Source organism: Hirundo rustica, chromosome 3, assembly GCF_015227805.2.
Source record: "Hirundo rustica isolate bHirRus1 chromosome 3, bHirRus1.pri.v3, whole genome shotgun sequence".
In the NCBI taxonomy this organism is placed as follows: Eukaryota; Metazoa; Chordata; class Aves; order Passeriformes; family Hirundinidae; genus Hirundo; species Hirundo rustica.
Window position 1 is genome coordinate 71,591,818 of NC_053452.1, and position 27,849 is coordinate 71,619,666.

Consider the following 27,849-nt stretch of genomic DNA (forward strand, 5'->3'; position numbering starts at 1 on the left):
GGCCGCGGGAGCGACCCGGCCACATCCCGATCCTTATCCTGATCCTTTTTCCGATCCTTATTCCGATCGCGATCCCGCGGCGCGGCTCGGCCCGGCCCAGCCCGGCCCGGCCCGGCTCGGCCGCCCCGGCCATGCTGTCGTGGGGAGCGGCAGGCGGGCGGGCGCTGCGCTGGGCGAGCGGGCGGGCTCCGGCCCGCGGGCTGCGCGCCTCTCCGCGGGCGCGGATCGCCATGCCCAGCTGGGTCATTGACCAGTACGGCAGCAACGAGGTGCTGCGCTTCACCAGGGACATGGTGTTCCCCGTCATACACTTCCCGAACGAGGTCATCATTAAGGTTCACGCTGCGAGCCTGAACCCCATCGACCTCAGCATGCGAAGTAAGTGCCGAGCCCGAGCAGCCGCGGGCGGGCTGCCGGGATGGCAGGGGCTGTGCTGGGCTGCGGCTCCAGCGGCCCCGGCGGCCCCAGTGGAGCCAGGGCACCGTCCTGCCCCGGCACACACCTGTCTCGGCAGCGCCCCGGGCTGCCTCAACACACGTGTTTACCCGAGCCCTGTGGAAAACCGCCGCCTCTTGGAAACTTTTTTCAGGTTCTCAGGAAAGAACGATACAAAATGCTTTTTTCCAGGTTCTTAGGGAAGAGCGATATTAGAAGCCACTGACAAGAGCGTGTGTGTGTGTGTGTTGCGAGGTTGAGCGTTTAATTGAGTGATTGTGGTGCTACTCTCGTGACCGAGAGACGCTCGGCCAAGAAGCAGCATTTTCCTGAATAATGCTGGATTTTCCCATCTCCCTGAGGTGAATGGGGCTGGAGGTCTAAGTTGCTGAAGTCATCATGTGCGACCTGAGGCAAACCGTGTTGTTCATTCCATGCCCATCCTGAATTGGCGTCTGGGACGTGCTGTCACCCCACCCAGGAAATCTGTCTCTTTCACTGCCCGGCTCTTTGTATTTGACACATTTAATCAGATCTTCTTCCCCAGTTTCTGAGTTCGGAACACAAGAAGGAAGTTGTGGTAGTAGAATACCTTATATTTCCTGTGTAGAAGTGCTTGCATATCAAATCAGATTCCGTAGAACAAGCAAATATATCTGCAGCAAGCCTTCTGACAGAGACCCAATCTGTGTTTTGGGTCTCTAATAAATGATTTTTTAACAGTCTTTGAATATAGTTGGGGGTTTGGTGATGGGACATTTCCTGAGGATTCCTGTTAAGACATTTTCTAGCATGATAACGCTTGTAGGCAGACTTGTCCAAACCCTTTAATGGGCGTACATGCCCAAATGCAAGTTACTTTTAGGCTGAGCACTGTTATTAGATGGATGATTCTGAGACTTCACAGCATTTGTCTGTTGCTTACTGAATAGAAGCCCAGGTTACTCATCTTAGGAGATATGCCTTATTATTTTTTACACTTGCTCTTTATTTCTAAAATCTGTAAAAGTATGAAATACTGCAGATTTTTTGCATGCTTCGGTTATAACAGAAATGAGGCATGTTGTGTGTAGACAATGCTTTCTAATTGGAATTGCACAATTAATAAATGAACACTCAGTGTGGTGTGTTGTGGTTAATTCCATGTTTTGCAGGAGGTTATGGTGCAACCGCGTTAAATATGAAGCGGGATCCCCTGAAACTCAAAGCCGGCGAGACTGAATTTCCTCTAACACTTGGTCGAGATGTCTCTGGTGTTATTATGGAATGTGGACTGGGTGTGTCTTATTTCAAACCTGGAGATGAGGTGATACCACCAATCTTTTTTTTTTTCCCAAATGTGTAGTTAAAATGTACTATGAGATGTTCAGCATTCATTCTCCTCTTAATTATTTTTTTAATGCTGTTGCATTCTTAATGAGGCATATCTGGCACTAAATTCCTAGAATACTTTCTTCCTTTCATTTTTTCTCTGATAAACATGGTCTTTCAGAGACTTGCTTCTGCAAGTTAATTTCCCTTCTGCGTTTTAATTTTTGGTCCATTTCAGCAGTAGTGAGAATGGAATTTGTTTGTTTATAAGTGAATACCTGAAGTGCCATTTTTTTTTTAATTGAAGGTAGAATTCTAACAAAAAGGGATTTGTTTTTATTTTTCTTGAGTAACTTGGAGTAGGAACTGTGGCTTAACTCAAGAAGCACTTTGTGGGTGCCCACGCAAATACTGATACTGTTTGCTTTCACCTTCACCACTTGCTTTCACATTTCACCAGTTTTAGCATAGCAAATCCTGATTCTGCACCATCCTCGCCCCTCTAATCTGGGCTTTTCCGTCATGGGAGTAGTTTGGGGGAGGGAGGGTGTGTATGAAAAATTATATCTTATACACAATGCAGTGGTACAATTTATTTACATAGCCCTCCAGTCCTTCATTTAGTCAGTTTTGTGATTTTTTTTTTTTGTGTAAAATAAGCTAAAACTGGTTTCTGATATACAGTGAAGGCATTCTGTGAATTAGAAAAAGATTTCTTTAACGAAGGAAACCTCTGTGTACGTAGAATTGTGTGCAAAGTTACAAAAATGGAGAGTTGTTTTCTGTTTGGTTTTAGGTGTGGGCAGCAATTCCCCCGTGGAAACAAGGCACTCTGTCAGAGTTCGTGGTAGCTAGTGGAAACGAGGTAAACTTTCAAAACTGTGGCTAACAAAACCTCATAAGCTGTAAAGACTGGCATTTTTCTTCTTCAGTAATTTATTTCTTAGTGCTTGGATTGTTTTGTACTCCACCTAGTTTTGAAGATGGCTGAAAATGTGCAATACACAATCTGCAATTCAGTAAAGCTTTTTCAAATATTTCAGTGTCACATAGGAGCTGCTGTGTGACTTAGATATGATTTTATTTCAGGTATCTTTTAAACCAAAGTGTCTCAGTCACACAGAAGCTGCTGCCTTGCCATATGTTGGTCTCACTGCATGGTCTGCACTTAACCAAGTGGGAGGACTGAACCAAAGTAATTGTAGTGGGAAAAGGTAAGTAAACAGTTCTGGTGCTAAAACTGAAGTTCCTCATTTTTATATTGATGAGCTGCTTCCAAGACATGTCCAGCAGTGATAAAGACTGTTATAACATGACATTCATAAAGATCAGCTGTCTGAGGATGATGGATGCTGCCAACACAGCTGCTGAAAGAGGCTTCTTTAGAGGAAGGCTCAGATGAGGTCCCTATATAGAGGTAAAAAATGCCCAGAGAAGTTGTGGATGGCCACACATCCACAAGCAGAAACTTTTAGGGCCAAGTTGGGTGGAGCTCTGGGTAGGTTGCTCCAGTGAGGGCTGTCCCTGTCCACAGCAGGGCATTTAGAACTAGATGATCTTTGAGGTCCCATCCAACCCAGGCTGTTCTATGATTCCATCATAATCCATTGTATATATAATGTATGGGCTGCACAGAGAATTTGAGGATGTTATCTCCAGGAATTTAGAGGGTCTTTGCCTTTCTGCCTGTTAAGATAGCTAGCCAAATGTCACATCACGTCAGGTATACTGGCAACTCTCAAAAAGCCCTCTCAGGGACAGAGATGTGGTTCACTCACTTCCTGCGTGCGTGGGCCATTTGGAACAGACTGGTTTTCCAGCTTTTTAGAGAAAAATGAGCAGGTGACTGACTCTTCTTTGACCTGCAGGCCAGAACTTTGATAAGGTCAGGAATGCAGACAAGAAGAGGAGAATGTGCATGAGGAGCAGCCAATCAAATAGAAAAATTGACTTTGTTTATCAGTCTGTTAATCTGACAATGGCAGATAAGGAAAAATGCAGTGAAAGATTGGAGCAAATACCATTTTTCTCCTGATAATTGAAATTTTCAGTGATTTTGACCTTTGGATGTTTGAGTAAATAGATAGCAAGATCTTCAGAATGGGAAGAGGGGCAAAAGTAAAACTATGGGAGTTGAAAAATAGTAGTTAAAATTGCTATGCTGCATCACAGGTTTAGGTCATAAAGTAATTATTGGGTAGCAGGAATCTGGATGCCTGACTTCCTCTTGGCTGATACTTTGTTATGCAACACATTGCCAAGGACGCTAGATCTATTGAAATGCTTCACCCACATGTCTAGAAGACAGTTGAGTGAGTGGTTGTTCATGTGTCACAGTGAACTTCATGAAAATATTGAGTAATTGTTTTTTCTAAAGATAAATAATGTTTTGAGAAAATTAAATTGCAAAATTTAAAGGAATTTCGAAGAGTCATCATTGAAATTAACTTCCATCTAGTGATAAAATTCTAGATAAGATCGCCTTACTTTTTATTTTTCAGTATTTAGGCTTCTCATGATCTTCACTTTCCCATGTAATGTGAATAATAATGTAAATTAGAATTAACCAAAAGATACACTGATAGGCTAGCCTTATTTAAGTTGTCTTTCCAGTCTTCAGGTAAGTGTTTAAATTGTTAACAGTAAAATTCAAACTGCATTAGTAATGTGTCTTTACATTTAATATTTACGTTCATGTACCAAATGAATTTTTGATTACTTTGTCAGCAAAACCCCCGTTTTAATGTATTAAAAATATTACGTGTCCTATCCATAAATTTTGAACTGTAAAACCACCAGCAAATGACTTATATGATGGTACCTTTTTTTCCCTGAAATGTTACTTGTAGGAAGGTGTTTAAAATGCATTGAAGGAGCTGTGCAAAATTAAATTCCATGAACTCTCGGGGCAATAATTTAAAAATACAAGAATTTATAGAGTGTTTCCTCATTCCTTTAGATCATACATTTGGTGAGAAGTTACCTACACATGTGATGTTACGTCAGTCTTTTTGTTTTCTGTAGCTGTATGTAAATAGCTATGTAGAAGGGTGTATGTGCACACAAAAATGTCTTATTTTGGCAGAGCAGCTGTATTCCTTGATGAAAGCTACTTCACTGGTGCTTTAGTTCATTGTTAAGACATCTTAAAAGCAGCAAGATTTTTCTATTGGTGTGTGTTGTTCTCTTTGCCTCTTTTAAGGCATTAGCATGGGCTAACCAGAAATACTTGCTGTTAGTCCGGTATCTGGCTGTACATTGATCTGACAGATTATCTGCTCCATCTGCACATACTTTCACAGGTTATGTTTTTACAAGTTTCCTGAAGTCTGCTCTCATTGTTTGTGAATCTTCCTGCAATTCCAGTCATTTTCCCATAGCTTTTATTCTATACCACTCTAATTAATGTTAATATTCTCGTAGAAGCTTAAATGTTCTTGCTATCCTAAATGTTAAAAATGACTCTGTTGTGTTTTTCTGTGGATACCTGGAGCTTCTCATATGTGCCACTGACCTGTTTCAGTAGAAAGGGGATATGCTTGTTCAACACTAGCTGTTAAATATCTTGCTTTCTGTATTCACAAAATGCATGACAAAACCAAATCTGACAGTTTGTGAAGTTATTCAAAGTGTTTACATTGCTATTAAGTAAAAGTCTTAATGTAAATACAGAGGCAATATCTTAGACTTTCATGTATACTGGGCAGAGATGCTAGAGTCTTTTAATGTATGGGACCAAATGTGCACTCCTGGTTTATATGGTTACAGTGAAAATTTGAATGGTATAATAGCCTAAGAAAATTTTTTTTCAATGTCTGTGTGTTATTTCATCATTTTATCTGTTGAGAAGTACAAATCAAGTGTAGGTTCTAAGACTTCTTGATAGGGTAAACACTGCTTGATCTAGGAATAAATTTCTTAGGGACATTTCTTGGCATAATCAAATGAAATATAATTTTGTGTCAAATAAAGTTGATATATTTAGTCAATAAATGCATTAATTTTATAACTATATAAAATTGATACATTTATTCAGTTTTTATCTCGCATGTAATTCAGTCTCTGAAAGTTTTTAATTGTTTATAATCTGGAGAAAATACTAGTCCTTGATCTGTACGCCCACTCCCCATCCTCTGCATGTTCTGGTGCGGGGCACATGCAGCTGGAACAAGGTCCTGCCTTTCTGATGCTCGTTTCTGATCACACCATAGTTCTAAGCAGGGCTCAGGGAGATGGGCTGAACTTTCAAATCTCATGGTGTGCTTGTCTGTAGTCATCTGCTCCCTATGATCATTTGAACTGCTGGAGCCCCGTGGGGGGCTTGGTGAATGTTGTGCCTCTGTCAGAAGGGAGGAAAGCCTGGGGTACAAATGTTCTTTCTGTTCTTTTGGAAGAATTGCTTCTCTTGGATCTCTGTCCAGGTCAGAGGATTTGTTAGTTTGTTCCCTGGTACACATACTTGTATATTAATTTACTCCTGAGCTTACCTTGCCGTGAAAACAGGTAGTTTCTATGATTTCTATGTTTTCTCCTGGCTGTGTTCTCCTGAGGCAGTGCAAACAAAACTATTCTTGCTTTGGCACTTGTCACCATCTGTCATTCAGTACTGTCCTAACAGGTCCTGTGCCTTCAAACGCTCCCCATCTTGCTTTTGTGTCTTGCTGTTGTCAGTGCTGTAAAAATGCTGATCTGCTGAGCTGCTGCACATGGATCTCCTGTGCAGGTGTAGTTTGTCTCAGAAACTAAGAGCTTTCTTGAAGTCACAATGTGTGGAGAGGGTTCTAATAATTTGAAGATGTGGTAGAAAATAGCCTATGTAACATAGGAACAAACCAAATCTGGAAAGAATTTTTACCTGAAGGAATCTTGAGGGCTTTTATTGAAGGGGAAAATAATAAAAAAAAAAGTCCTAGCTAAACTGCTCTCCAAGCTGAAAATGTTACCTAAATCCTTTGAGTGAATTGTACATTTTAAGATGACAGCTTTCCCCCACATATGTAATGGAAGAAATGCCCTTTAACTAAGGAGTGAAAATGTGAAGGTGGTTTGAAAAGGTTTTTTTGAAAGGATTTAATTTTGACTGTCCTTTTTAAGGATAAAGATGGGTTTAACCCAGTATCTTGAGTGTAGTATCCCAGAGCCTTTTCAAGTATACTAAAGTCAAAATATGCATGTTGCTCTGGGCATCTGTTGTTAGAAGCCTGGTTCTGAGGATAAGTACATTTTGGCAGATTTAAAAGCTGCAGGCTTTGTGGTATTGTGGTTTCATATTCTTAATCTGAATTTTGCAGCACGGATCAGTGAAATGGGAGGAAACAGAATCTGATCACTTACAAAAGGAGCATTTTAAAATGGATAATGTGACCAAAGCCAAGTCGCTTAAGCTACTTCAAAGAACTTTTGTAAACTGAGACTCCAGATTGTATAGGACAGTTTTGTACTGTAAAAAGCAATTTTCTCCAACATCTTTTACTGTGAGATTTAAAACAGGAATTTCACCAGCTTCTGAAGATTCTGAGATTTTTCTGGCGAACAGAAGCTCTGAGAAACATGATGTTCCTTAATCCTATGCCAGGACTTCATCTTGGATCTTCTTTTTGTCCTAGAATTAGCAAATGGATCCAAAGTCAGAGCGCTGTTTGCAGCTTGAGCTGCAAGGTTTTCGTACTAATTCACTTTCTGATGTTTAGTTATTTAATAAAATATTTCAATGAAATTTTTGAACAGTGATTAGGCTTCTAGCAATAAGGTCCTCACACAAGTAAACTTGTATTAATTTTTTTGAAATATAGGGTTATCAGTTAAAATGATTTCTCAGTTGCTAATAATTTGGCAATATGCCCTTTAGTTTTCTTGCTTGTGTGCCGGTTTCTGCAAGCTGGCATTTACAGGGTCTCGTTGAGATGTACTGGATGGAACTAGAAAAATTATACTGCTTGTTTTTTCTAAAGAAAAAGACACCTATCTTAATTTAATAGAAGTTAAACTTGTTAATTGTGACAGTGCTTTTTGTCTTTTAGATAAACATTTTGCAATATGGGAAGATTATGTTCCATATGTTCTGCAGTTCACAGTCTCCTTAAATGATGTGATACTAAACTACCTTTTCTCTCAGACAAGAACGATTTGTGTAAAATGTTGGTGAATGGGATTTTTTTTCTTTAGGAGATGTGACAGTGGAGTGTGGGAGACAGAAAGGACTCTTAATTGATTTTGTCCTAAATTAAACAATTACGTTTGGGAAAGTGAGGACAGGTACAGGGTTTTTGAATTATATTGCTACGACCTGACAGCTCCACTGCCTGCATTTAGTGGAAAGTGCATATGAGGAATTCTCTTCGGCTGTGCTGAGATAATGGTTTTGGTACAGGACATGTGATCAGTAATGTTAAGGCACATATTTGGCTATCTGAACAGTTAACCAGTCTTGAATAACACTGAATGACAAAACCAAGCTTTTGCTAAAAATAATTCCACAACAGAGATGTTTAAGAATTATTAGAATACGTAGTTACTACAGAGTTTATTAAATGAACTATTACATATATTTTAATTTTCTCTTACAGAATATTAATATTAGGAGCTTCAGGAGGAGTTGGTACATTTGCTGTACAGGTAATATTATCCAGCATGCCCAGGATGTATCTGCAAGCGTTTCAGTATCAAAAAAAAATAACAGAAGGGAATTGAGAGAAGGAATAGAGAAATACCAAGCTACTGATTAGTCTGTCTGGTCGAGATGATTGTTATTTCCAAAAGTAAAGTATTTTCAGATTTATTGCTTTCAGTGTATTATGTTGTATTATTTTAAAGTAGGAAGTGGGGACTTTCAAAGAAAGGAGTTGTGTGTAAGATCACATTCCACAATTTGGATGCAGGAAATCTCTGACTGGTGTAACTTGAAATATGTAGCCTGTTCTCGTTACCTTTCATTCAGCTCTGCGCTCTAAATATGAGCAGAACTTGGTGTATGAGTAGGAAAACTGATGGAGAACATCACCTAACACAACTGCCGTAGTTGGTCAAATGATGTGAGGGGCCATCAGGCTTTTGTGTCCAGTGGCTGTAAAGCACAGAGGCTAAGATTTACATTCCCTCACTGTCTTTGCCCTGCTGCCCTTTTGTCTGCCTGTTCCAGTAGCTCTAAACTTTGGCAAGTCAACATGCTCTTCTGTTGATTCATTAGTTGTGGAACATCCTTTTTCGTGCTATCTGTTAATTGGGGGGTTTTGATTCTCATTAGTGTTGTCTCATGCCAAAACATCTTTCTCTCAAGATTATAAAAAAATACAGAATTTGGGTGGTTGCATCACTGCATTGCATCACCATGTTAGTAAGCCATAAGCACAGTGGTTTTAAAGAGTTTTACAACAGAATTTTTCATGGTACGCAATTTGCCTGATCCGTGATAAAGCAGGTGACTTTCAGTATGAAAGGCTGACCAGCCACTGACTAGTAACAATTTGTAATGGATCAGTCCTGGATAAACTACATTAATTAATCTGGAATCAAGGTAAAAAAGTGTTACTGTAAATTAAAAAATGAGATGCAAAAAGAGATAAATAACTGGCAAAAATCCTTTACTTTGCTTTTGGAGTAGAAGATAACCTGATAGTGTTGCTGTGGTAAATCAGAGATATTTCCTTCTTTTTCTGTTGCTAGTACTTAACCTATTTGTAGTAATATGAAACACTTAAAGGGCATATTTAATAATATTTAATGGTACATCTGGTGCCAGTTTGGTAGATTGGCAACTTTGACAGTACCTCTTGGTATATGTTTAGCTGGTAGATTCAGATGGCAAACTGAGAACCTTATTTGTCATGAGACCTGGTATCTTTCAGTGGCATTAAAAATCCCCCACGCTCTTTCCTTCACACCAACTCCTCCTTCCCCACAATCACCTTAAGTACTGATAAATTCTAGCCATTATTTTGTCTGTGGGATTTGTGACAAATTATCCTGTATTGGAACAGTCTCCCCACTCCCTATTAAAGGTGCTCATTTATTGTATAAATATAACGAGACTTTGGCTTTTTAAGTTGTTCTCAATATTTCACTAAATCTTAACCTTTGGACTTCTTTTTTGATATACTTGTTTTTAGCTGATGAAGGCCTGGGATGCTCACGTGACAGCAGTTTGCTCTCATGATGCCAGCACACTGGTGAAAAATCTTGGAGCAGATGATGTGATTGATTATAAATCTGGAAATCTGGAAGAGCAGCTTAAAACATTACCCTTGTGAGTGTTTGTGTTTCTTAATACTGAGATGAAGGAGTTGGTGGTCAGACCTTCTGCCTTTTGATTGCTTGACTCTGTCAGAACTCCCTAAAGCCCCCGCCCGGTTTCTATACCATTATTTTGTAAAGCAGATTCACCTTTTTGAATGCAGTTTGCAAGTGAGTATGCCCAGCACAGATTTCATTGTAAAACTAAGCCAGTTAACTAGGAGACAAGCTCACTTCCATATGCTTCTCTCCAATGACTGTGATAGGAAGAGTTTTGTAGCTTCGATCCAAGCATTTTAGAGAACACACAATGCATGAATAAATTGAAATAAGTCTCTAAAATCCTGAGCAAAGCTGGTAAATATAAAATTGATCTTGTAGAGGAAAGAACTGTATCATGAAGAAGCAGTGACTTGCCACTGTGCAACTCAACTGGGAATAAATTTCTCTTCTGTAACATTGGATACAGCTGCCTCTGAAAAACAATCACATTCATCTTCTCACAGCAGCTATGTTTAAACTAGCCCAGGATTTTTCTCTAGAACAGAAGTATTTTTGGCTTTTGTAATCTTTCCATCTGTTTAAATGTAGTCTACTGTGACTTGTATTTGAATATGGTATTTACACTGCTCTTTTTAGCTAGATTGAGCTAACTTTCTGGGAGGGGAATAGAAGCTGCCCAATCTGTGGGAGAATTTTACTGGTAACTGTGCTAAGAAGCCATGTGCCCTTTAACTGTAGTGTGAGTGTCAGCAGGCCTGAGGGCAGTTGTGAGGGCAGTGACACTGTCTGTACAGCAGGATGGACTTTGCAGTTGGTGCAAAATTTGCCTTTGTGCAACACTTTAAATGCTAAACACCCATTCTAGCAAGTGACCCTTTCTAAGAGACATCAACAACAGTGTCCCGGGGTGCAGTTTAATGATGTGACTGGGCTGCTCAGTCAGCTCTACTGAGTGGAATGTTCCTACTTCTCTCCCCTTTGCAGTTGTATTGACTCTTCAGAACCCACAGTCAGCTACTCTTTCCAGGAACATTAGTTTTCATGATCTTTTCTTGTTGGCAGCTAACTTAGATTAACTGAACTTTAAACATGAAAGCACACCCTTGGAAGACAGGCAGGAAAACTGTCATTCCAGAGAGATAAGTACTTTTCTATTTAATTTGCATAAAGTATTTTCCCTCATATTTGTAATTATTTAGATTAGAGATGTGTATATACATATCTGTTGCAATCTGGAGATTGCTGGAAATTTACAGATGAAAATGAGAATGAGTTGTGCATTTAACAGGACAGGTGCACAGCTCCCCATTGCCCTATTCAGCCTTTACAGGCTCACATGCTGGTATAATGAGAAGGAACACTGAAACTGTGGCTTTTTGCCAGAGGCTGCATATATCCATTCCATGGGGGGAAGGTTTTAGATCCTTTGCATTGTTAAGTTCAGTGTTAAATAGGTAGATGTGAAGAAAAGAGCTGTCAGGAGAGGCAAAATGGCCCCTAAATAAATAAGGAGGTAAAAAAAATCCAAACCCTTGAAGAAGTGAAGCTGAGAACTGGGTCACAGAAAAGATGTGAGGAAATAAACAGTAGAATAATTTGTTTATGTAATTTTAGCCACTGGAACTGACTTTCATGTGAGTACAGCATGTACAAGAGCTGTTCCTAGTTGAGGGCATGAGTCCAGATTAGTTTTTACATGTACATACCATATTGTTCAGTGCTAGACCTCAAGACTGTTCCATTAGTCTCTGTGGGAGGGCTGAAGAGATAGAGCTCTAGAAGGCTTTAAGCAAGTACAGAGTGTAGTTGTGCATCTGAGTTTGCTTTTTGGAGTTTAAGTGTACTTATTAAACAGCCTGTATCTGCTGCACATTGGATGGGGAATTACATGTAAATTTAAATCCCACTGTACATTAAGCTGGGACCTTGCTGAAGTCTTGGGACTTTCTTGCTTCTATCTTGCAGGCTGATTATTTTTGCATTGCAGTGACATGTAAAAATGTGAACTGTAGCTGATCTCTGCTATTAATTAGCTTAATTACGGTGAAGTTATTTTTCCCATATCATAATTTTAAACCTGTTCTTTATTTGTCTGTAGGTTTGATTTTATCCTAGATAATGTTGGTGGATCCACTGAGAAGTGGGCACTAGGTCTCTTGAAGAAATGGTCAGGAGCAACGTATGTTACCTTAGTGACACCTTTCCTGATCAATATGGACAAGCTTGGAGTGGCTGATGGCATGTTGCAAACGGGAGTCACTGTTGGTTCCAAAACTCTAAAGGTATTTGAGAAAATATTTCAGATTTTGTAGTACTTTAGTGACTACTTCTGTGGCTTGGATGTCAGTCACAGAGCTCATGGAGACGCAGCTGTTGCATTGTCCTCGTATGTCATTAAGTGTACTATTCCTTCTTTCTTTCTTGCACTGAAAAGAAATGTGTTGGGATGGTGCTGTTGGGTGTATATAGTGGTTTGAGGAGCTTTGAAGTTTGATTCCTTATTGTGCTTTCCATTGTGGCCTTTTCCATATGGCCTCCCTAGTGAGTCCTGCTGACAGCCAGGGTTTCATAGTAAGCACAGCAAATCCCTGCCTCGCTGAAGTGAGGGCAGTGCTGTTACTTGCTTTAGGCCGGTCAGGCTTTCTCTCAAAACATTGTTCCATGACTGATTCTCTTCATCCTGTTCCAGCACCAGAGAGTAATGAGCGTGGTTGAGGGTGGCTGGAAGTCTTTCATCTCGTTCATGTGTCTGGATGGTGATACTGATTTTTCTAGTTTTCATAAGTGGATCTTAAAGCATTCTGCCAGTGGCCAGATCAGTGGGGCTTTTTAGAACTTTTCTTTTTCTTCCTTATGCTTGTGTACTTGCTCTCCAAATGAATGCTTTTCAAGCAGTTGCTATGGTATTCCTGCGAAGGCTTGGCTGAATGGGATTTTAAGACCTGCAGCAGTACTTTCATAAGAAAGCCCAAAGACAAAATGAAAAGGAGGGGAAAGAAATAATGTAATATTATTTCTCGGTATGCATGTTTCCATGATGAAAAGGATTCTATGCTATGTAAAAAATCATCTCTCTTTGGCAGATGGTAGCTTTTATTCCTATAATAACTTACTCAGAGATGCTCTTGGCTTGTGTGTGTGAGTCTCTTGGTTTGAAAAGACAGGTATCTGCTAGGGAGAGGCAGGCCTCTCTAGGAAGGAGGAATTTAAATCCTTCCCTCCATGTTATTATAATTTGGAAGATTAATAAAAAACTTTTCAGTCAGAGCTATGGGGAAAGGAATAACAGTCTTTTACTAGTAAATATAACAGGACAGACAAACAACAACAGCAATTATAACAATAGTAGAACAGAACCAAGAACCCCGAGGGGAAAACGGTGGAAGCTCCGGCGCTGATGGCTGGAAGCGGTGGATTTGTCCTCCACAGGCAGGGGGTGTCCTGACAGGCAAAGTGGGCAGTGCCGGAGAACCCGCAGCGGCTGGACCCGGGCTGACCCAAAATCCAGCCGGGCAGCGAAGAAACTCCGAATTCCTGGGCGCTCCAACAGATGGTAGAATTCTCAGGACCGAACCCCTCCGTTAACCGTGGAATCCGCGCAGGCACCAGTCACTCGACCGTCCTCCTCCCGGAAAACCGAGAGCCGGAAAAAAACAAAAACCCAACACCCCCACCCTCAGCTCCCGGGAGCCTTTTCCTCCCCCTAAACCAAGTGATCAACTCCCTTTTGTCCGGGTCAAGCACCCTTTAACTATCAATATTTAGTCTCCTAGCAACTTATGGGGGGAAAAATTCCACAGGAAAACTTAACCCCCAACAGTGAGATGTTCCCAAAATGCTTTTCGTGTGAACTGCCATCTGTTGTTGGACAATGATGACTTTGACAGATACTATGGTGGAAAATGAAGTCACTGATGCTGAAGTGGAGGGTTCTAAATGTCACATTGCTGGGTTGGTTTATTTCGCCTCTTTTGAGAGTGTACATGACCACATAACACCATTTCTCTCTTATGTAACAAATAATGATGTTTCTAGCTGCAGAGACAAGGTAATTGTTTTTCTCTACTAGCTGACTTGTGCGGTTGGACACAAAATTCACCCTGATCCTATTGTGGTAACACAGCATCCTGGTCTGTACCTTTAATCCACATTCTTAGGTGCCATTTTTTTCAGACACTAGCATATAATTTCCATGTATTTTCCTTAAGTTACTTCTTCAGAGATTTTGTCATTAATTTTAGTTCCCATTTCAGTTTGCTGTCATGATATTTTAATAGATTTGTGATCTTTCTTGCAGCATCTCCTTAAAGGAGTCCATTATCGGTGGGCATTTTTCATGCCGAGTGGCCCAAGTTTGGATGAAATAGCAGAACTGGTTGATTCTGGGAAGGTATGTCAGTAATGGTTACTTGGGTGTTTGTGCTGAAAGAGATGCTGCTTGGACTCAAAAATGGTGTAATTCATTGTTGGGAAATCAAATGTTATGAGAGTCATGGTAAGGAAAATTAGTTAAAAATCATCTTGTTCCAGTTTCTAACGTCTTCCTTTTACATGGAAGTTAGGAATTCATAATGCTTGAGGCTGTTCTGCCTTCTCCCTCTTGAGTGTACATTTTTAAAAACTCAAAGCTTACGAAGTTAAAAGGACTAACGTCCAGTGATTGTTTATTTTTGCTAGTGGGAATCATTTAATATGAACTCTCTATGAAAATTATGTTTTAAAAGGTCTCACTTGGTTCATTTGGGCAGAACAAATGTGGCTGTGTATCTGCATATGCAAAATTGCTTAGCCTAGATGGTTGGGCAGCCTGGCCGTAGTGTGCACAGAATATTATTCTGGTTATTGCATGTAATAGGTGGTCTCCATCGGCAGAGTGGTGACAAGAATCTTGTGTTTCATTATTTCAGTGCTGCAGAGTATGATGTTGGTGCTAATTCAGCACAGGGACTTGGAATATTGTGGGCATTCATAAGCTTCTGGGGAATCTTAGTGGATTTGGGGAGAAAATCCAAGATAGATTACAGCCTGCTTTTGTAATCTTTTCAGGTTTATGAGCTTGTTACAAAATATATTGTAGGAGTGAACAGTTGATTTCCTTTGTTTTGGATTGTGTGGTGATACAGGCCCCAGCAGTGTCCTCTTTTGGAATGTTGGCAATATGAAATTATCCAAGAGTAGAGAATATGGACAACTGCTGCTAATCTTTCTATGTGGTACATAAGCAGAAGAGTAAGCAGAGTCTGTCGTGACTGTTGGTAATTCCAGTATGGGAACTGCCATCTTGTGCTGAAAATTTTTGCATATGAGTAAAATTTATATCTCGCAAAGCCTGAGTGTTGATCCCCCTTTTTTGATATGCAATATGATCCAGGGTTTGGAAAAGAGTAAATAAACTGCTCTTGTACTGAGGACCTGGTTGCTTCTGTTTTGCCACCTCAGTGCTGCTGCTAAGACTAAAAAGTTCTCTGCTTTGCATTATGTCCAGTGCTATAGGCATAATCCTGTGGTCAAGAAAGGAGCTGTAGAAGGTCCCATCCAGTGATTGCATTCAACCACAATGCTAAATTATAAGTGTCTAAGAAAAAGAAATGCCCTTGTCTTTGTTCTTACCATTTGTCCTGTTCTCAGCCAGTTGCCATTTGTTTTGTGTTCTGCTCCTACCTTGTATGCAAAACAAATGCAGAATATGCTCATGAAAGCCTCTTGGGAAACAGCTGTTTATGCAATAGAGATAGGGCTTAATCGGTGTTCTTTGCTTAATAACCTGGACAGGTGAATTGCAGTGCCACTTAAAATGTACGTCATGCGTACATGAATGTCCTGATGTACGTCTGGTCGTAAGATGATCATGAGGACAAAGATGTTTGCTTGGTCTTTTATTCTCTGTGCAAAACCAGGTCCTAACGTCAGACTGTTTGTCTGCAGAGTCATTATTCTAACAGCATTTTACTCTATTTTGTGCAACGTTGTAAACATCTGAGCTGTCATCAGGATTTTATAAGACCCAGTTGTGTTCCATTTAGACAGATATTAATAAGACTATGACCTTTCTTGTTTAGACACAAGAGTTCTCCTAAAAGGACAGACCATCCATTTAGAAGAGTAGTGTTTGGGGAAAAAAGGCAGGAGAGAATCACTGGAGAAATTATACCACAATTTCCTATAAGTGATAATAAATGTTTATGTTTGGATAGGAAAGAAGGAGAAATAAAAAAGCACAAAGCAATGAAGTGTATCAAGAAGTATGGGGAAGCCAGCAAATTGAGCTCATGTAGTTGAACTTGTTACTTTTGAGTGAATATTTTTGAATAGTGCATTTTTTTTTTGTTTTCTTTTTTTCTTTTTCTGTTAAAGATATCTTAATTTTGCGATTGTATGAAGTGAGTAAGAGAGCAATTAGAAAGCTCCTGAAAATGAAAGACTCTTTTCCAGGAATAAATGATATGGGTAGATTAAATGTAAGAAATGAAAAACAGATGATGGTTTAAAGAGATGTTGCATTAAGTAAAGCATTGAAGAGCATACCTCTGAAACATTCACAGATCATTTTGATTTGACAGTGTTTCTCCTTACAGTCCTTCTGCACCAACTGAGATTTTTAGTTCTGATGAGTTCATCATCTTCCTTTGTGAAAGCAAAAGGATCCTCAATCCTTCAGTGACTGAAGAATAAGCAGTTTTGCTTAAAGTTACTTGGTTTTCACCAAGTATGGATGATCTTTGCAGCAAGGAATAGAGATTTGCAAAATGTCAGCTCAGAGTAGGAGTTAACAGCCTTTTTTAATGGGGGAGCAAAGAAGAGGATTTGATGTGTTGGTAGTAGAGGGAAAGAATAATTTTCCTTGTGTAATTTTCCTGCACATCAGTCAGTTCTGGGAACTGTAAAACCATTTTCAGTTTGTGAGCTGTTTTCTCTGCATTGCAGCTGGACATCTTGCAAAGAGACTATTGCAAGACTGAGTGGCTGGGAGGCTGCTGCAACAGTTATGGGCAAGGAAAAATCCCCCAGTATTTCCTTGACAAATTTTAGAGAGACTGGCTATTTTCTAAACTGCTGGAGAATCCATGTTGGAGTTTGAATTGCAGTAGTTAATTATGACCCAGTAAGGACTGGCTTAAAGTGTTGACGAAGCCCATGTTGGAAGCTGCTGTGTCTTCTTCCATGGTAGAATGTTCCTGGTGAATTACAATTCTCATCTAAAGACAACTGAAATCAACAGAGCCTTTAATTCAGGACACAGATCTGCTGGCACACTGTTCGGTGAAGCATCATCACTGAAAGGCTCGTGAGGAATTAATTTGGTGTATTTGTGGTCAGTGTTGTGGATTTAACATTGACAATTTTGGGTTTTGCTGCTTGCCCAGCTTTTTCTTCCTAAGGACATGCCATATAGTCCTTGCTGAAAATAGGCTAAATTCATATAAATATTTAAGTTGGTAGAAGCTTCTAACTCATAACTGAGCAGTTACTGTGCATTTATAAAGCCTGGTGGAGGAAAGCAGGCTCAGAAGACTCCTTAGTGTCATAACCAGGAGCACTGAGTGTGTTGTGTGTTCCTGCAGGACCATAGCAGGATATGGGTTAACATGCAGCCCAACAGAAATGTGACATTTTCATTTTAATTCAGTGCTATTTAAATGCAGTACAAGTGTGTGTGCAGGGTTTCTGGTGATTTAATACTCTTCCCTTCAGAGCAGTGTTGCATCAGATGGCCTGATGGGTGAAAGTTGCTTTTGGAGAAGGAAGGCTAAAGGGCAAACAGAGTCTCCAATCATGAAATTAATAGATCATTCTCTCTGATATTTGCTTTTTAGATAGATGTTCCAGGACAGGCATCCATAGGAAGAACAGCTGCATGCCTATATTAATGTAATTTGTGAGTAGTGTTGATTATACATTTTGCTGAAGGCACTAGATGCTTTGGACTTAGCTGTTACGGTTTGGAGGGCAGGATGCTGACTGTTCTTTGGCCCTGCTGCTGTCTTCTTGTGCAATGCTGAAGAAATCACATAACCTTTTGCTACCATAATTTCTTGATCTACTAATGAGGGCTAATGGCCTTTATTCACCTTTGGTGATTTGCTCTGAGATACCTTGTTAAAATGAGGAATTGAATTGTTTTCTGTTCCTGGTCTTTCCTATTCAGGAAGTAAATAACACAAATGGATATGGTCATCTACTTTGACATGCCATGGGCTCTGAGAGTTGTTTGGATGGCCATGATTTAAGATGGTTTACACCTACTGCTAGTGTAGGTCATCACAGCTTCTGGACTCTGTATCGTAACCTGTGTATATTGATTTGCTTCGAATTAATCTTGTTACAGTTCTGCTAATAACTTTTCCCCTGGCCCTTATTGCACTATTGTTGCATTTCTCTCAGCTGTATGAATATCAGTGAATGTAACACTGAGTCCTTGAATGTTCTCCAAACATGGCATTTATGCACGTAGCCTTCTCTACAGTAATTCTAGACTTTAGGGCTGTGCTAAGGTATCCTAAGATATCTGAGAATTCACCCTTGCATGGTGCCTGCTTTAAAAAGGCCCCAGGGTGCCTAAGTATAGGGGTTTCTACACTTAAATGTCTCAATTAACTAGAGATCAGTCCTTCTTCCCACTCTCTTTAGTCACTCACACTTGTTCTGATGACCATTTTTCTTTACGCTAAATTGCAAATCTTGCACCTTTTTTTTTTCCTTTTTTTTTTTTTTTCCCCTTTTAATTTTGTGTTTTCCTTTTGCAGTGCTTTTGCTTGCCAGGTTGGTTGGCTAGAGCACAGAGATGTTGGTCAAGGAGGGGTTGCCAAAAGCTCTGTGCAGCCATTTCTCTTCCAAAAAGAACCTCTATCTGCATTTTGTCATGGCCACCAAAAAAAAGCCACTGTGATTTTTATTAAACCATACCTTCTTCTGTTCCTCCAGGACATGGTAGCTTGCTTATGCTCTTTATGGAAATTCTGTGTGGTTACATCACAAAGTGTCCATGAAGGGCACTAATAGAAATTTTGCATACTGTGGGGAAATAGGTTTCAATATGTAAATTCATTTACACCACAGTGAAGTCTGGAAAAAATTCATCATCATCTACCAGGCATTTAATCAGATGTGTTCCTTTAGCCTGATGTAATTATAAATTGTGTGGAAATTCAGTCCTGGTGTTCTGAGCTGTAGCCTCCTGGTATAGGAGGAATTGTGCCTAGTGCAGGGGTAAAGTACAGACAAGGCAGCCCTTGTCTCCTGTGAGTTTAGTTTGCTGAGACTGGGAAAATGTGGATCATGCAAGGACTAATCTTCTAATCTCTATATGCTTTCATATTGAAATATGTATTTATATTTAACTGTACCAAAGTTGGTTCTGTCTTATATGGTGACATTGACCGAGATTGCTTTGATTACCAGCATAAATATCAGGACAACTACCAAGAATGTGCCTTACCAGGGATTCCAGAAGAGATTGATTGTGCTTTCCTTTAGTTAACAGTTTTTTAGCACGGTCCAGTACTTAACTAAACCCAGGATCGTCCTTATTTCTACTGATTTAAGCTTGGGCTAGGCTGGCACACACTGCAGTTCTGGGCTTGTCCCCGCTCTTTGTTGTGTTCTGTAGAAGCTGTTTTGCTAGGGCTAATTAACAAACGAGTTTTTGAAGCCTTTTCTACACTCTGAACTGTACCATGATAGCCTGCTTAACTGGGATTTGTCTGCTAGCATTTTAATAATTGTACATGATACTCATAGGTTCCTGTGGACTGCTGTTAGAGATTTGATATGAAAGAACATATTTTGGCTTAATAACCAAACAAATAAGACCTGATAATACAGTTGTTGGTAAGATGGTTGTGGGAATAGACCCTGGGACACTTGCCTTCCATTCCCATGTCTTAATCACTGCAGCACCATTTTTGTTATGGGTGTATTGTTGGATCAGTTTTACTTTTTACTTTAGGTATTTGGGACAGAAATATCATGTACCTGATGTCCTCTCATGCGGTCCATGGATGAAAGTGCATATTCTCTGAAATACAAGTTAATAAAAAACACAGCAAGGAAAGTTTTTTATAAACATTCAAAGACGGGGCTCTGAGCAGTCTGGTCTAGTAGAAGGTATCCCTGCCTATGGCAGGGGAAGTTGGACTGAATGGCCTTTAAATGTCTTTTCCAACCCAAACCATCCTACGATTCTATGCTGGTACTGTGCAGTTGCAAAGCTACCTGTACAAGATGTGACCAGAGCCATCTGTTGTGGAAGGTAAGGGCTTCAGTCTTTGTCTTCAGTGAGGGCTGACCCTAGAACTTGCTGTTGGCAGCAATAAGAGGCTCGGCATACATTGTTGCATACCATTTTAAGGGGAAGAAAGAATGGAGAAAGGAGTGAGATTAAGATCCCAGGAGCACGGAATGTGAGTACAGCAGGGAAGATGCTCACCTAAAGTAGGAGTGTCCCAAAACAGCATCTTTTTTCCCCCATGGGATGACAATAAAGTAACAAATGGACAACCAATTGTTTAGTTCCAGGACAAGGACTGGTTTTTTAATGATTTCTCCTTGTGATTCTTGTTGACACTGATGAGAGACTCACTAAAGGCCAGAGGAGACTCAAGCTCTGCATATGTGCTCATGGACCGCATTTAGGCCCAGTGGTAATTTCTGGAGGAAGACAGCCTTTATCTTTTAACTCAGCTAGTCAAAACAGCAGGCAGGTCTCTTCCATTACAGCAAGCCCTCAGGAGGATTTTGATGCCTGGTGGAGCACATCCCAGCTTTTGTTCTGTGCACGTGCAAATTCCATTCCTGGAGGGTGGTGTATGGAGCCTGGGCAGCCTCACCGAGGCATAGGAAGGGGATGTGCTGTGGGAGGCAGCAGCTGGGAGGGAGGCACTCTCCCAAGCAAGGCTGCCCGGCAGCTCTGACACGGCCATCCTTTGCAGACCTGGAAGAGAGCCAGTGCACTGTCACTGTCCTTTGAGTGAGGGCACTTTTGTGCTTGCGCTTAGTTCGTTGCTCTCCTGAGAATTTCAAGGCTCTTGCTCTCCCTCCAGTGGCAAGAAAAATGCTCCACACTTACTGGAGTGACTTGTTACTATGAGGGTCAAAGCCGTCTCCATTCCTTTCATGTTTTCTCACTTGTCCCCTCCTGATAAACTAAAACTGTGTCCTTGCTACAGCAGAAATGGGACCTCCAAGAGTGGGCCTGAATTTGCCATGAGCAGGAGTGCGTTCCTGCTGACCAGTCAACTCCTGCCAGTGCTGTTCACTGCCTACTTCATTTAGAGCTGGAGTGGCTGGGACACCACCTCTGTGCTGTATGTTGGATAGCCTTAATCAGCATCAGCAATTACTCTTTTTATTTTTCCAAACATATGAGTTCATTTCAAGAGACCTGAGATTCACTTCTATAGTATGTCCTGCAGTGTAGAGAATGAAGAGGAAGAAAACACCTTTCAGGCCCAATCTGTTTTCAGATAAACATTTCAATGTGGGTATGTGTAGTCCTTTCTCTGCCAGACTTTAGTTTAATCCCTTTTCCCTGAACAAATAGGTGTCCTCTGGCAAGGAACTGATGCGTGGCTGTAAATAGGCAGTGTTTTTATTATCCAGTTAATCTCCATTTATTATCACACATTCAACAAACAGCAGACGCTCCCCTACTTGTTTGTCTGTTCACAGGAAGAAATTTTATCTTAGTCAGTGGATTATGGTAAAGGCTGAGTGAATCACTGTGCTGCAATACGGTCAGCCCTTTCAGGGTTATTCAAACAATGGGGCTGTCCAGCCAGCCAGATAAAATGTTTAATGCTCTAGATTGCCAGGATCATCAATTCAGTATTCATGTCTCTCTATAGCACTGCCTAAAGCCAGCATTTAAATGAAGCTAGAGGTTACATCAATGTAGCACATGGGCTTTGAGCATGTGGCGGCTGCAATACACACGGTGTTTTGAACTGTGAGGCTGAATTCAGGGTCCTCTGAACCACTGTGTCACCACTTTTCAAGTGCAGTGCTTTCAACTCTACCCAACAGGCTGAGGATGTAACGTACCCCAGTCAGGGTTATAAGCTACAACCTACAGTAAGGGACTGCAGGTTAGCAGAACACTGAAGTGTCTTGTTCATGTTTTCTCAGTTGCTGCATGTGTCTGAAATTAACTTCTCCCTTTCCCCAGAATCCCTTGCACTTCACATGCCCCGTGCTGCTGCTCTGCTTTCTTCCCTGAATACTTTTCCTCTCCTCCTAGCCTGTTGCCTTGTCAGGGTCATGCACCAGCAGGCTGGGTTTCTGTACCTCTTTTTTCCCCCTGAATTGAAGCACAGCTTTGTACACAACTGCCGCTAACAATAAGTACTGTACAAGTGCTTGGCTCAACAAGGTTCCTGAACTGTTTTCCCAAGCATCTGCTATGAAAGCAAGGGTTGGTCTTCCTCAAAACAGTACTGATCAGCAGCACGTTCCTCCTGCTGATGGTCACAGCAGCTGCAGCTGCACTCATATGCTCAGTTTATCCCAAACCATTGTCTAATTCAGTGTTTTTGCTGCCTTGAGTCCATGTCCCTGACTTTGCTGATGTCCAAGACAACATTTCCATTCTGTGCTGAATGCTGACTAGCCATGAGCTTGTCTTGAACATGATCATTTATACCAAACATTTCTTCCACAGCTGGTGTATCTTTGTGGCTCCTTTACTGTGTGTTGCTACTGACTTTGCTAGGGGCAGGTTTACAGACATTGTAACAAGTCAGAACAAGGGAAATTAATTACTAAGCTTTGTACCTTGCTGCATGGCAACTTTGAGGTACTTGGTGACTATATTTATTTGCACAGTTGCTCTCAAAGTGATTTATCCGCCAATTCTGATGCATTCTTTGGAGGGCGTTCATTCATTCCTGATTTTCTGCCATGTGTATAGTGTATGGCTAAGCTTGCCTTGACAAAATAAAAAGGAAAATCTAGTAATATTAGGTGATACAGTGGTGCAAGTTAAGAGTACTGATGTCTTGGATTACTGTTAGTTATCATACAAGCAAAGCCAGTAGTTATTTAAGTGCAAGGAGAGGATGTCAAGGTAAGGCACAGTTAAGAGGAAATTAGGAGATCTAAGAAAAAGACTTCCCTGAGCACGGACAACTATCAAAGAGCATTTGTTGTGCTGTTGGGGAGAGTGCTGGGTGGTCAGCACTGCTGCTAGGAAAGCACGTGTGTATGAAAACTTTTCCTTTGTAGTGCTGCACACTCACCTTCTAAGCAGCATGTCTGAAAGCAAAACCCTTTGTCTCATGGTAAAAGCAAGGCAGCTTTTTGAAAGACAGCACTATTCCAAAGCTGGCACATTGTGTCCTTATTGCTGCTTTTCTGTCTAGCACAATGCATTTCCTGCCAGCACAGAGAAATTACTAGTTTTGGCTTATTCAACAAGAGAGGGTGCATATTCACAGCTATAAGGAAAACTGTAAAGCTGGTATTTTGTCCCTGACACAAGTGAAAAGGTTCTTCTTCTAGCACCGTAAATAGTGTGTTTGGATCCTTGGTACTTCAGATCTTCATCACTGCAAGTGCTAGATGTAGATTCATCTACTGGTCATGCTTTCCTGTGCTAAGAGGATTAGGATCAGTGCAAGGACATGCACTGGGCTGGTGTTACAGGAGTCAAGGTAAAGGACCAACCTCAGGCTAGGCAGATCTTTGGTAGGAGGTGTGGGAGGTACTTCTGTAGACAAATCATATTTTGGTGTTTGGAATGCTGACTCAGAATTTGACAGTAGAAAATAACCTCTGCCCTTGGACCAGCAGTGACAGATATTCTTCAGAAGAGCTGAAATTCCTTCTGCTTCTGTTGGTACACTATGGGATCTAAAGAAAATGCTTGTAAGGGTTTCAGGCTCCTTAGTTAATAATGGGGAGAGTGAGTGAATAAGTAATTTCACTGGTGTTGTTAGAAATGAGTCTAAAACAATCCAGAAAGCCACTCTACAAAATTAATATCAAAACAGCAGTTGATGCAAGCTGGGCTTAATAATGATTTATGCCTCCTGGAATACACAGTGGCTGAATTTTCAAGTGTAGTTAAATGATTCAGCAACAAACATTGGTGGACTCTTTTTTTGTATGTCACTTGTGGTCTTTTAAGACTAATGAGCCATGTAATGATGCAGCCAGGCACCATATTTATAGGTATCTTTAAAATATCTGACATTGTGAGAATTCTTGAGTTTAACAAGAAAACCAATAGAGAAATATGAGGGAGAAAAAAAAAAAAAAATCCTGTCAGTACATCATTGTGGACAACAAAAAGTTAAACCACAGTGTGAGTTTTTGAAAGGACACTTTCAAAAGTTGGAGCCTTACATGATGACGTTAGTGGTGGAGGCCCTAGGTAAGGGCTCTAAACTGTACAGAGGTGTTTCAAAACTTGGGCAAAGAGCAACAGAAAGCTTTCTTCTGTATGCAGAGGTATCCTTGAAAAATCTTAAAAGCTAGTGGCTACATGGCAATTTCTGTCCTAAACGCCTTAAAGAAACCTTCCGCCTTTCTTACAGTTTTGAAGTGTGAGGGTGATACCTTACTTTATTCCTAATATAGCAACATTTTTTCTTTATTCTATAGATACAACCAGTTATTGATGAAGTCTTCTCATTTTCTGAAGTTCCAAAGGCCTTTCTGAAATTGGAAGGAGGACATGCACGTGGAAAAACAGTGATCAATGTAATTAACAGACAATAAAGTATCTCTAATCATTATTCTGCCTGCAGTCAGCCCTTGAATTGGTATATAGCAAGTGTTTTTTCTTTAAAAGTTCACACATGATGTATAACTTATAAATCTTGTTTTAGAAAAGCCTCTGATTCCTTCATACTCTCCCTGTTAAAAAGTAGACATGACATACTAATGTCCCTTAGGCATTTGTACCTGAAAACCATGTTAAAAATATAGTTATGACTTTTGCAGAACACCCCTCACTCTTAGGAGAAGGGGAACAGTCTGCAGCACTTTGCTTTTGTATATCTTGGAGCTTTTATTTTTCATATGCAAGTCTTGAAATAGTGAGGCACACTCTTACCTACTTGTCTATATGAAACCTGTGCTGCTTTTCTTTGGCTTTCCTAGTTCTATTCACCTTCACTAATGTAGATTATTACTTAAGCTATTTCATTCTCAGAACTAAATGGTCACATCACTGTCTCAAGACTGATTGATTTTGTAAGGGCAACTCTCTCATGACATAGCTAATCAAAACAGAAACATGGACAAAATCAATCTGTAACTGATCATTATTCTAATTGCCCAACTCCTGGCCCAGATTCAGCTGACTGCAGTGTTTATGCAGGTAGGGTAGACACGATTTTGTGTCCCTGTTCCTGCTGTGTCTCATCAGTGCTGGAGGGAGTGTTTGTGTCTGTTGGGCTGTTTATCAACTTGCCATTTTGCCAGAGATGGGGTAACTTTCCCTGCAATTACGCAGATGGATTGAAGGGAAGTGTCAACTTCTTAACGGAGCGGTGTCCATTTACTGCAGTGCAGCTGTAGTGGTGCATAAACCATGTCCATGCAAGGCTTCCACCAGGGGACAGAAGTGGCAGCCATGTGCATGGTGTCCCTGTGCACAAATGCACTCAACACGTACTTGTGTAGAAGAATCACCCATTCCTCGGAGACTGCAGCTGTTCCACATCATGAATTCACTCCTCAGGGGCTGGCTGTCACAGAGGAATTCTGGACAGAGATGGGCACAAGATGAAAGCAAAACTAACCATCAAAAGTCACCCTTCTGCCTTTAAAAATAATTCCAATAAAAAGTTACCTAACTTAAATTTATTTGTAAAATGCTATATAATATATAGCAAGAGCACATCAATATGACAAAGTACCACTGTTTGGAACCAGTAACAACATATTTTCTATTGGGGACTAAAAGCAGCACATTTCAGAGCAACAAAACTTCAGTGCGTCTTTACAAAAAGGAAGAAAATCAGTAAGGCACTTCCTCTAGGGTGCTAATAGTAACAGCACCAGTATCCTCTGAGGCAATACAATAGTAATGAAAATGTTAATTTTAAACAGACTTACTATGCAAGACAAAGGCCTGGATACTCCTTGGAGCAGCTTGTAATAACACTGGTCAAAGCCAGAACAAAGCACAGCAGCATAGTACCAGAGTTTGTATTTTATCGTTTTGCCAGTATTATTAAGGAAAACTAACATGACCAGGTTCAAAGCAGGGCAACAGAAGGACCTCCTGCAGTCATCAGAACATCCTACTTGTCACAAGCTCATTACTAAACCAGTAAAACCTACTTGGAATGGGCACAGCCCGTGTGGCTGGGCACGTATCCAGGCTTGGCTGTGCCCCTTCCTAGAGGAGTCTGACACTTCTGTGCAGTGGGGAGCCAGGAGCCCACCACAAACACTGCTCTCCAACATCTCCAGAAATACTGGGGAGCTGGGCATCCTTCACGGTAAGCCCAACAGGCAGTGGCTGGAAAACTCAGTAACCACAGTGCTTTACAGGCTGTTACAGTCATCTTTAGTAATACTTTCCCTAAGAATTCTTGTTTCCTATGCAATTTGAGAGTTCAGTAAGACTGCTTACTGAAACTGTTTTAAAAGGTACAAATGTGTCTCAGCAAGGAAGAAAAATACCCACAACTCCATAAGTTAGGCAACCTAGAAAATGGGCGAATTCTTCACATTGCAATGTATCCTTTTGCCAGCCCTCTCTTTTTCTAACAAAATACCTGCTATTTTACACCCTCTATACATGAGAAAAATCTAGATTTTTTTCTTAATTTAGAACTTACTATATTAGCATATTAACTATACTTGAAGCCAGATGTTAAAACCTCTTTGGATGTGCTGTACTAGCAGTCTTTAATTTTTCAGTAAACATAAGTTTGTTCCAGTGAACCAAATATATTAATTTCCCGTGGTGAATATTTCTCTATACTACAGCCCATACGTCCAAGTTGCTATACCCACATACAGTACACTGCACTCCTGTCCTTTCTAAAATAAGTTACACTTACTGATTATTCTGGGTTAACTACTCAACTGACATGATTGTAACTCTGTGGGGTCTCTCCCACATTCAGTTGTTCCCTTCTAGCCAGAGGCATACTGCCACTCTCTATCCAACACTGAATTGTAAAGATTTAGAAACAACAAAAACCCCAAAGAAAAAAAAAAGAAGGTTTTGAAATACTCCAGTTTTCATAGGGAAGATAATCTTGGATAGGGAGGTAAAATCATTCTGTTGCCTGTTCTTTTTAAAATTGTGAAGAAAAGACAAAACTCTTGTCATTGATCCTGTATCCTTCAGAGATGGCAGTGCCAATTCCAGTGTCCAGAGGAGTGGCCAATTCAAACATCATCTTTGCTTCATTGGGTTTATACAACCAGTGGTTCCCAACACTGTGTTAACTTTTCTTCATTGACTGTGTTGACAACGACATGGTCACAATCATACTGCGTGCCTCCTGTAGAGAGAAATGTCAAAGAGGGGCGGTTATCTTTCAAATAAGAGACAAATACTCTAGGTTTCAGAAAAGCTCTAGGAAGAGCTGGCGTAGACAGTTTCTCTTTGACCCATGGCTCTGAAAAAAACAAATGTATTTTCATTACTGCCTGCTTTTGGAATTTATTTTTGAAATAGTTTTTGAATTAACCAGGATCAGTCTGCCTTATTCTCTCCACTCCTTTAGCAATTCAGTTTCTCAGCTTTTTCAGCCTGAATGGAAAAGGAAAGAAACACCGCAGTACAGTCAGTTGAAGACTGTCACTTCTCAAAAATCACTTTTGACTATTCAGTTTTCCTGCAATAGTTGTCAATTGTCACTTGGCTCTAAAAATGGAGTGAAGATACTTAGATGATGGAATAAGTCC

General features: G+C 40.5%; 2 protein-coding genes across 4 annotated transcripts in view; one reads left to right on the forward strand and one right to left on the reverse strand.

Moving 5' to 3' along the window:
• Positions 1-9: 9 nt before the first annotated feature.
• Positions 10-24,710, forward strand: RTN4IP1 (reticulon 4 interacting protein 1). Its single transcript, XM_040058924.1, has 9 exons — positions 10-378; positions 1,590-1,741; positions 2,543-2,611; positions 2,836-2,960; positions 8,313-8,361; positions 9,852-9,988; positions 12,077-12,260; positions 14,276-14,368; positions 24,577-24,710. Exons 1-9 carry the CDS (start codon positions 132-134, stop codon positions 24,691-24,693), a joined length of 1,173 nt encoding a protein of 390 aa, XP_039914858.1. The 5' UTR covers positions 10-131; the 3' UTR covers positions 24,694-24,710.
• A 915-nt stretch (positions 24,711-25,625) lies between these two features.
• CRYBG1 (crystallin beta-gamma domain containing 1) overlaps positions 25,626-27,849 on the reverse strand; it is a 44,906-nt gene continuing 42,682 nt past the window's right edge. Inside the window, exons 22-23 of one of the 3 annotated variants that reach the window (XR_005700282.2) lie at positions 26,038-27,443; positions 25,626-25,683 (exon numbers count right to left, since the gene is read on the reverse strand). Coding sequence is in view for 2 of the 3 variants with exons in the window: in XM_040060549.2 (XP_039916483.1) it covers positions 27,355-27,443 (89 nt within the window). In the remaining variant the exon portion in view is untranslated. Of the gene's footprint in view, positions 25,684-25,799; positions 27,444-27,849 lie in introns of those variants that run through there. The other 2 variants (XM_040060549.2, XM_058420073.1) reach the window with 2 other exon arrangements.

Bases quoted from the DNA above. Each gene is read 5' to 3' on its own strand.
- RTN4IP1 (XM_040058924.1), top strand. From the start codon at position 132: ATGCTGTCGTGGGGAGCGGCAGGCGGGCGGGCGCTGCGCTGGGCGAGC. The intron at 2,961-8,312 runs GTAAGTAAACAG...TTTCTCTTACAG, and splicing joins AGTAATTGTAGTGGGAAAAG to AATATTAATATTAGGAGCTT. The intron at 8,362-9,851 runs GTAATATTATCC...ACTTGTTTTTAG, and splicing joins TTGGTACATTTGCTGTACAG to CTGATGAAGGCCTGGGATGC.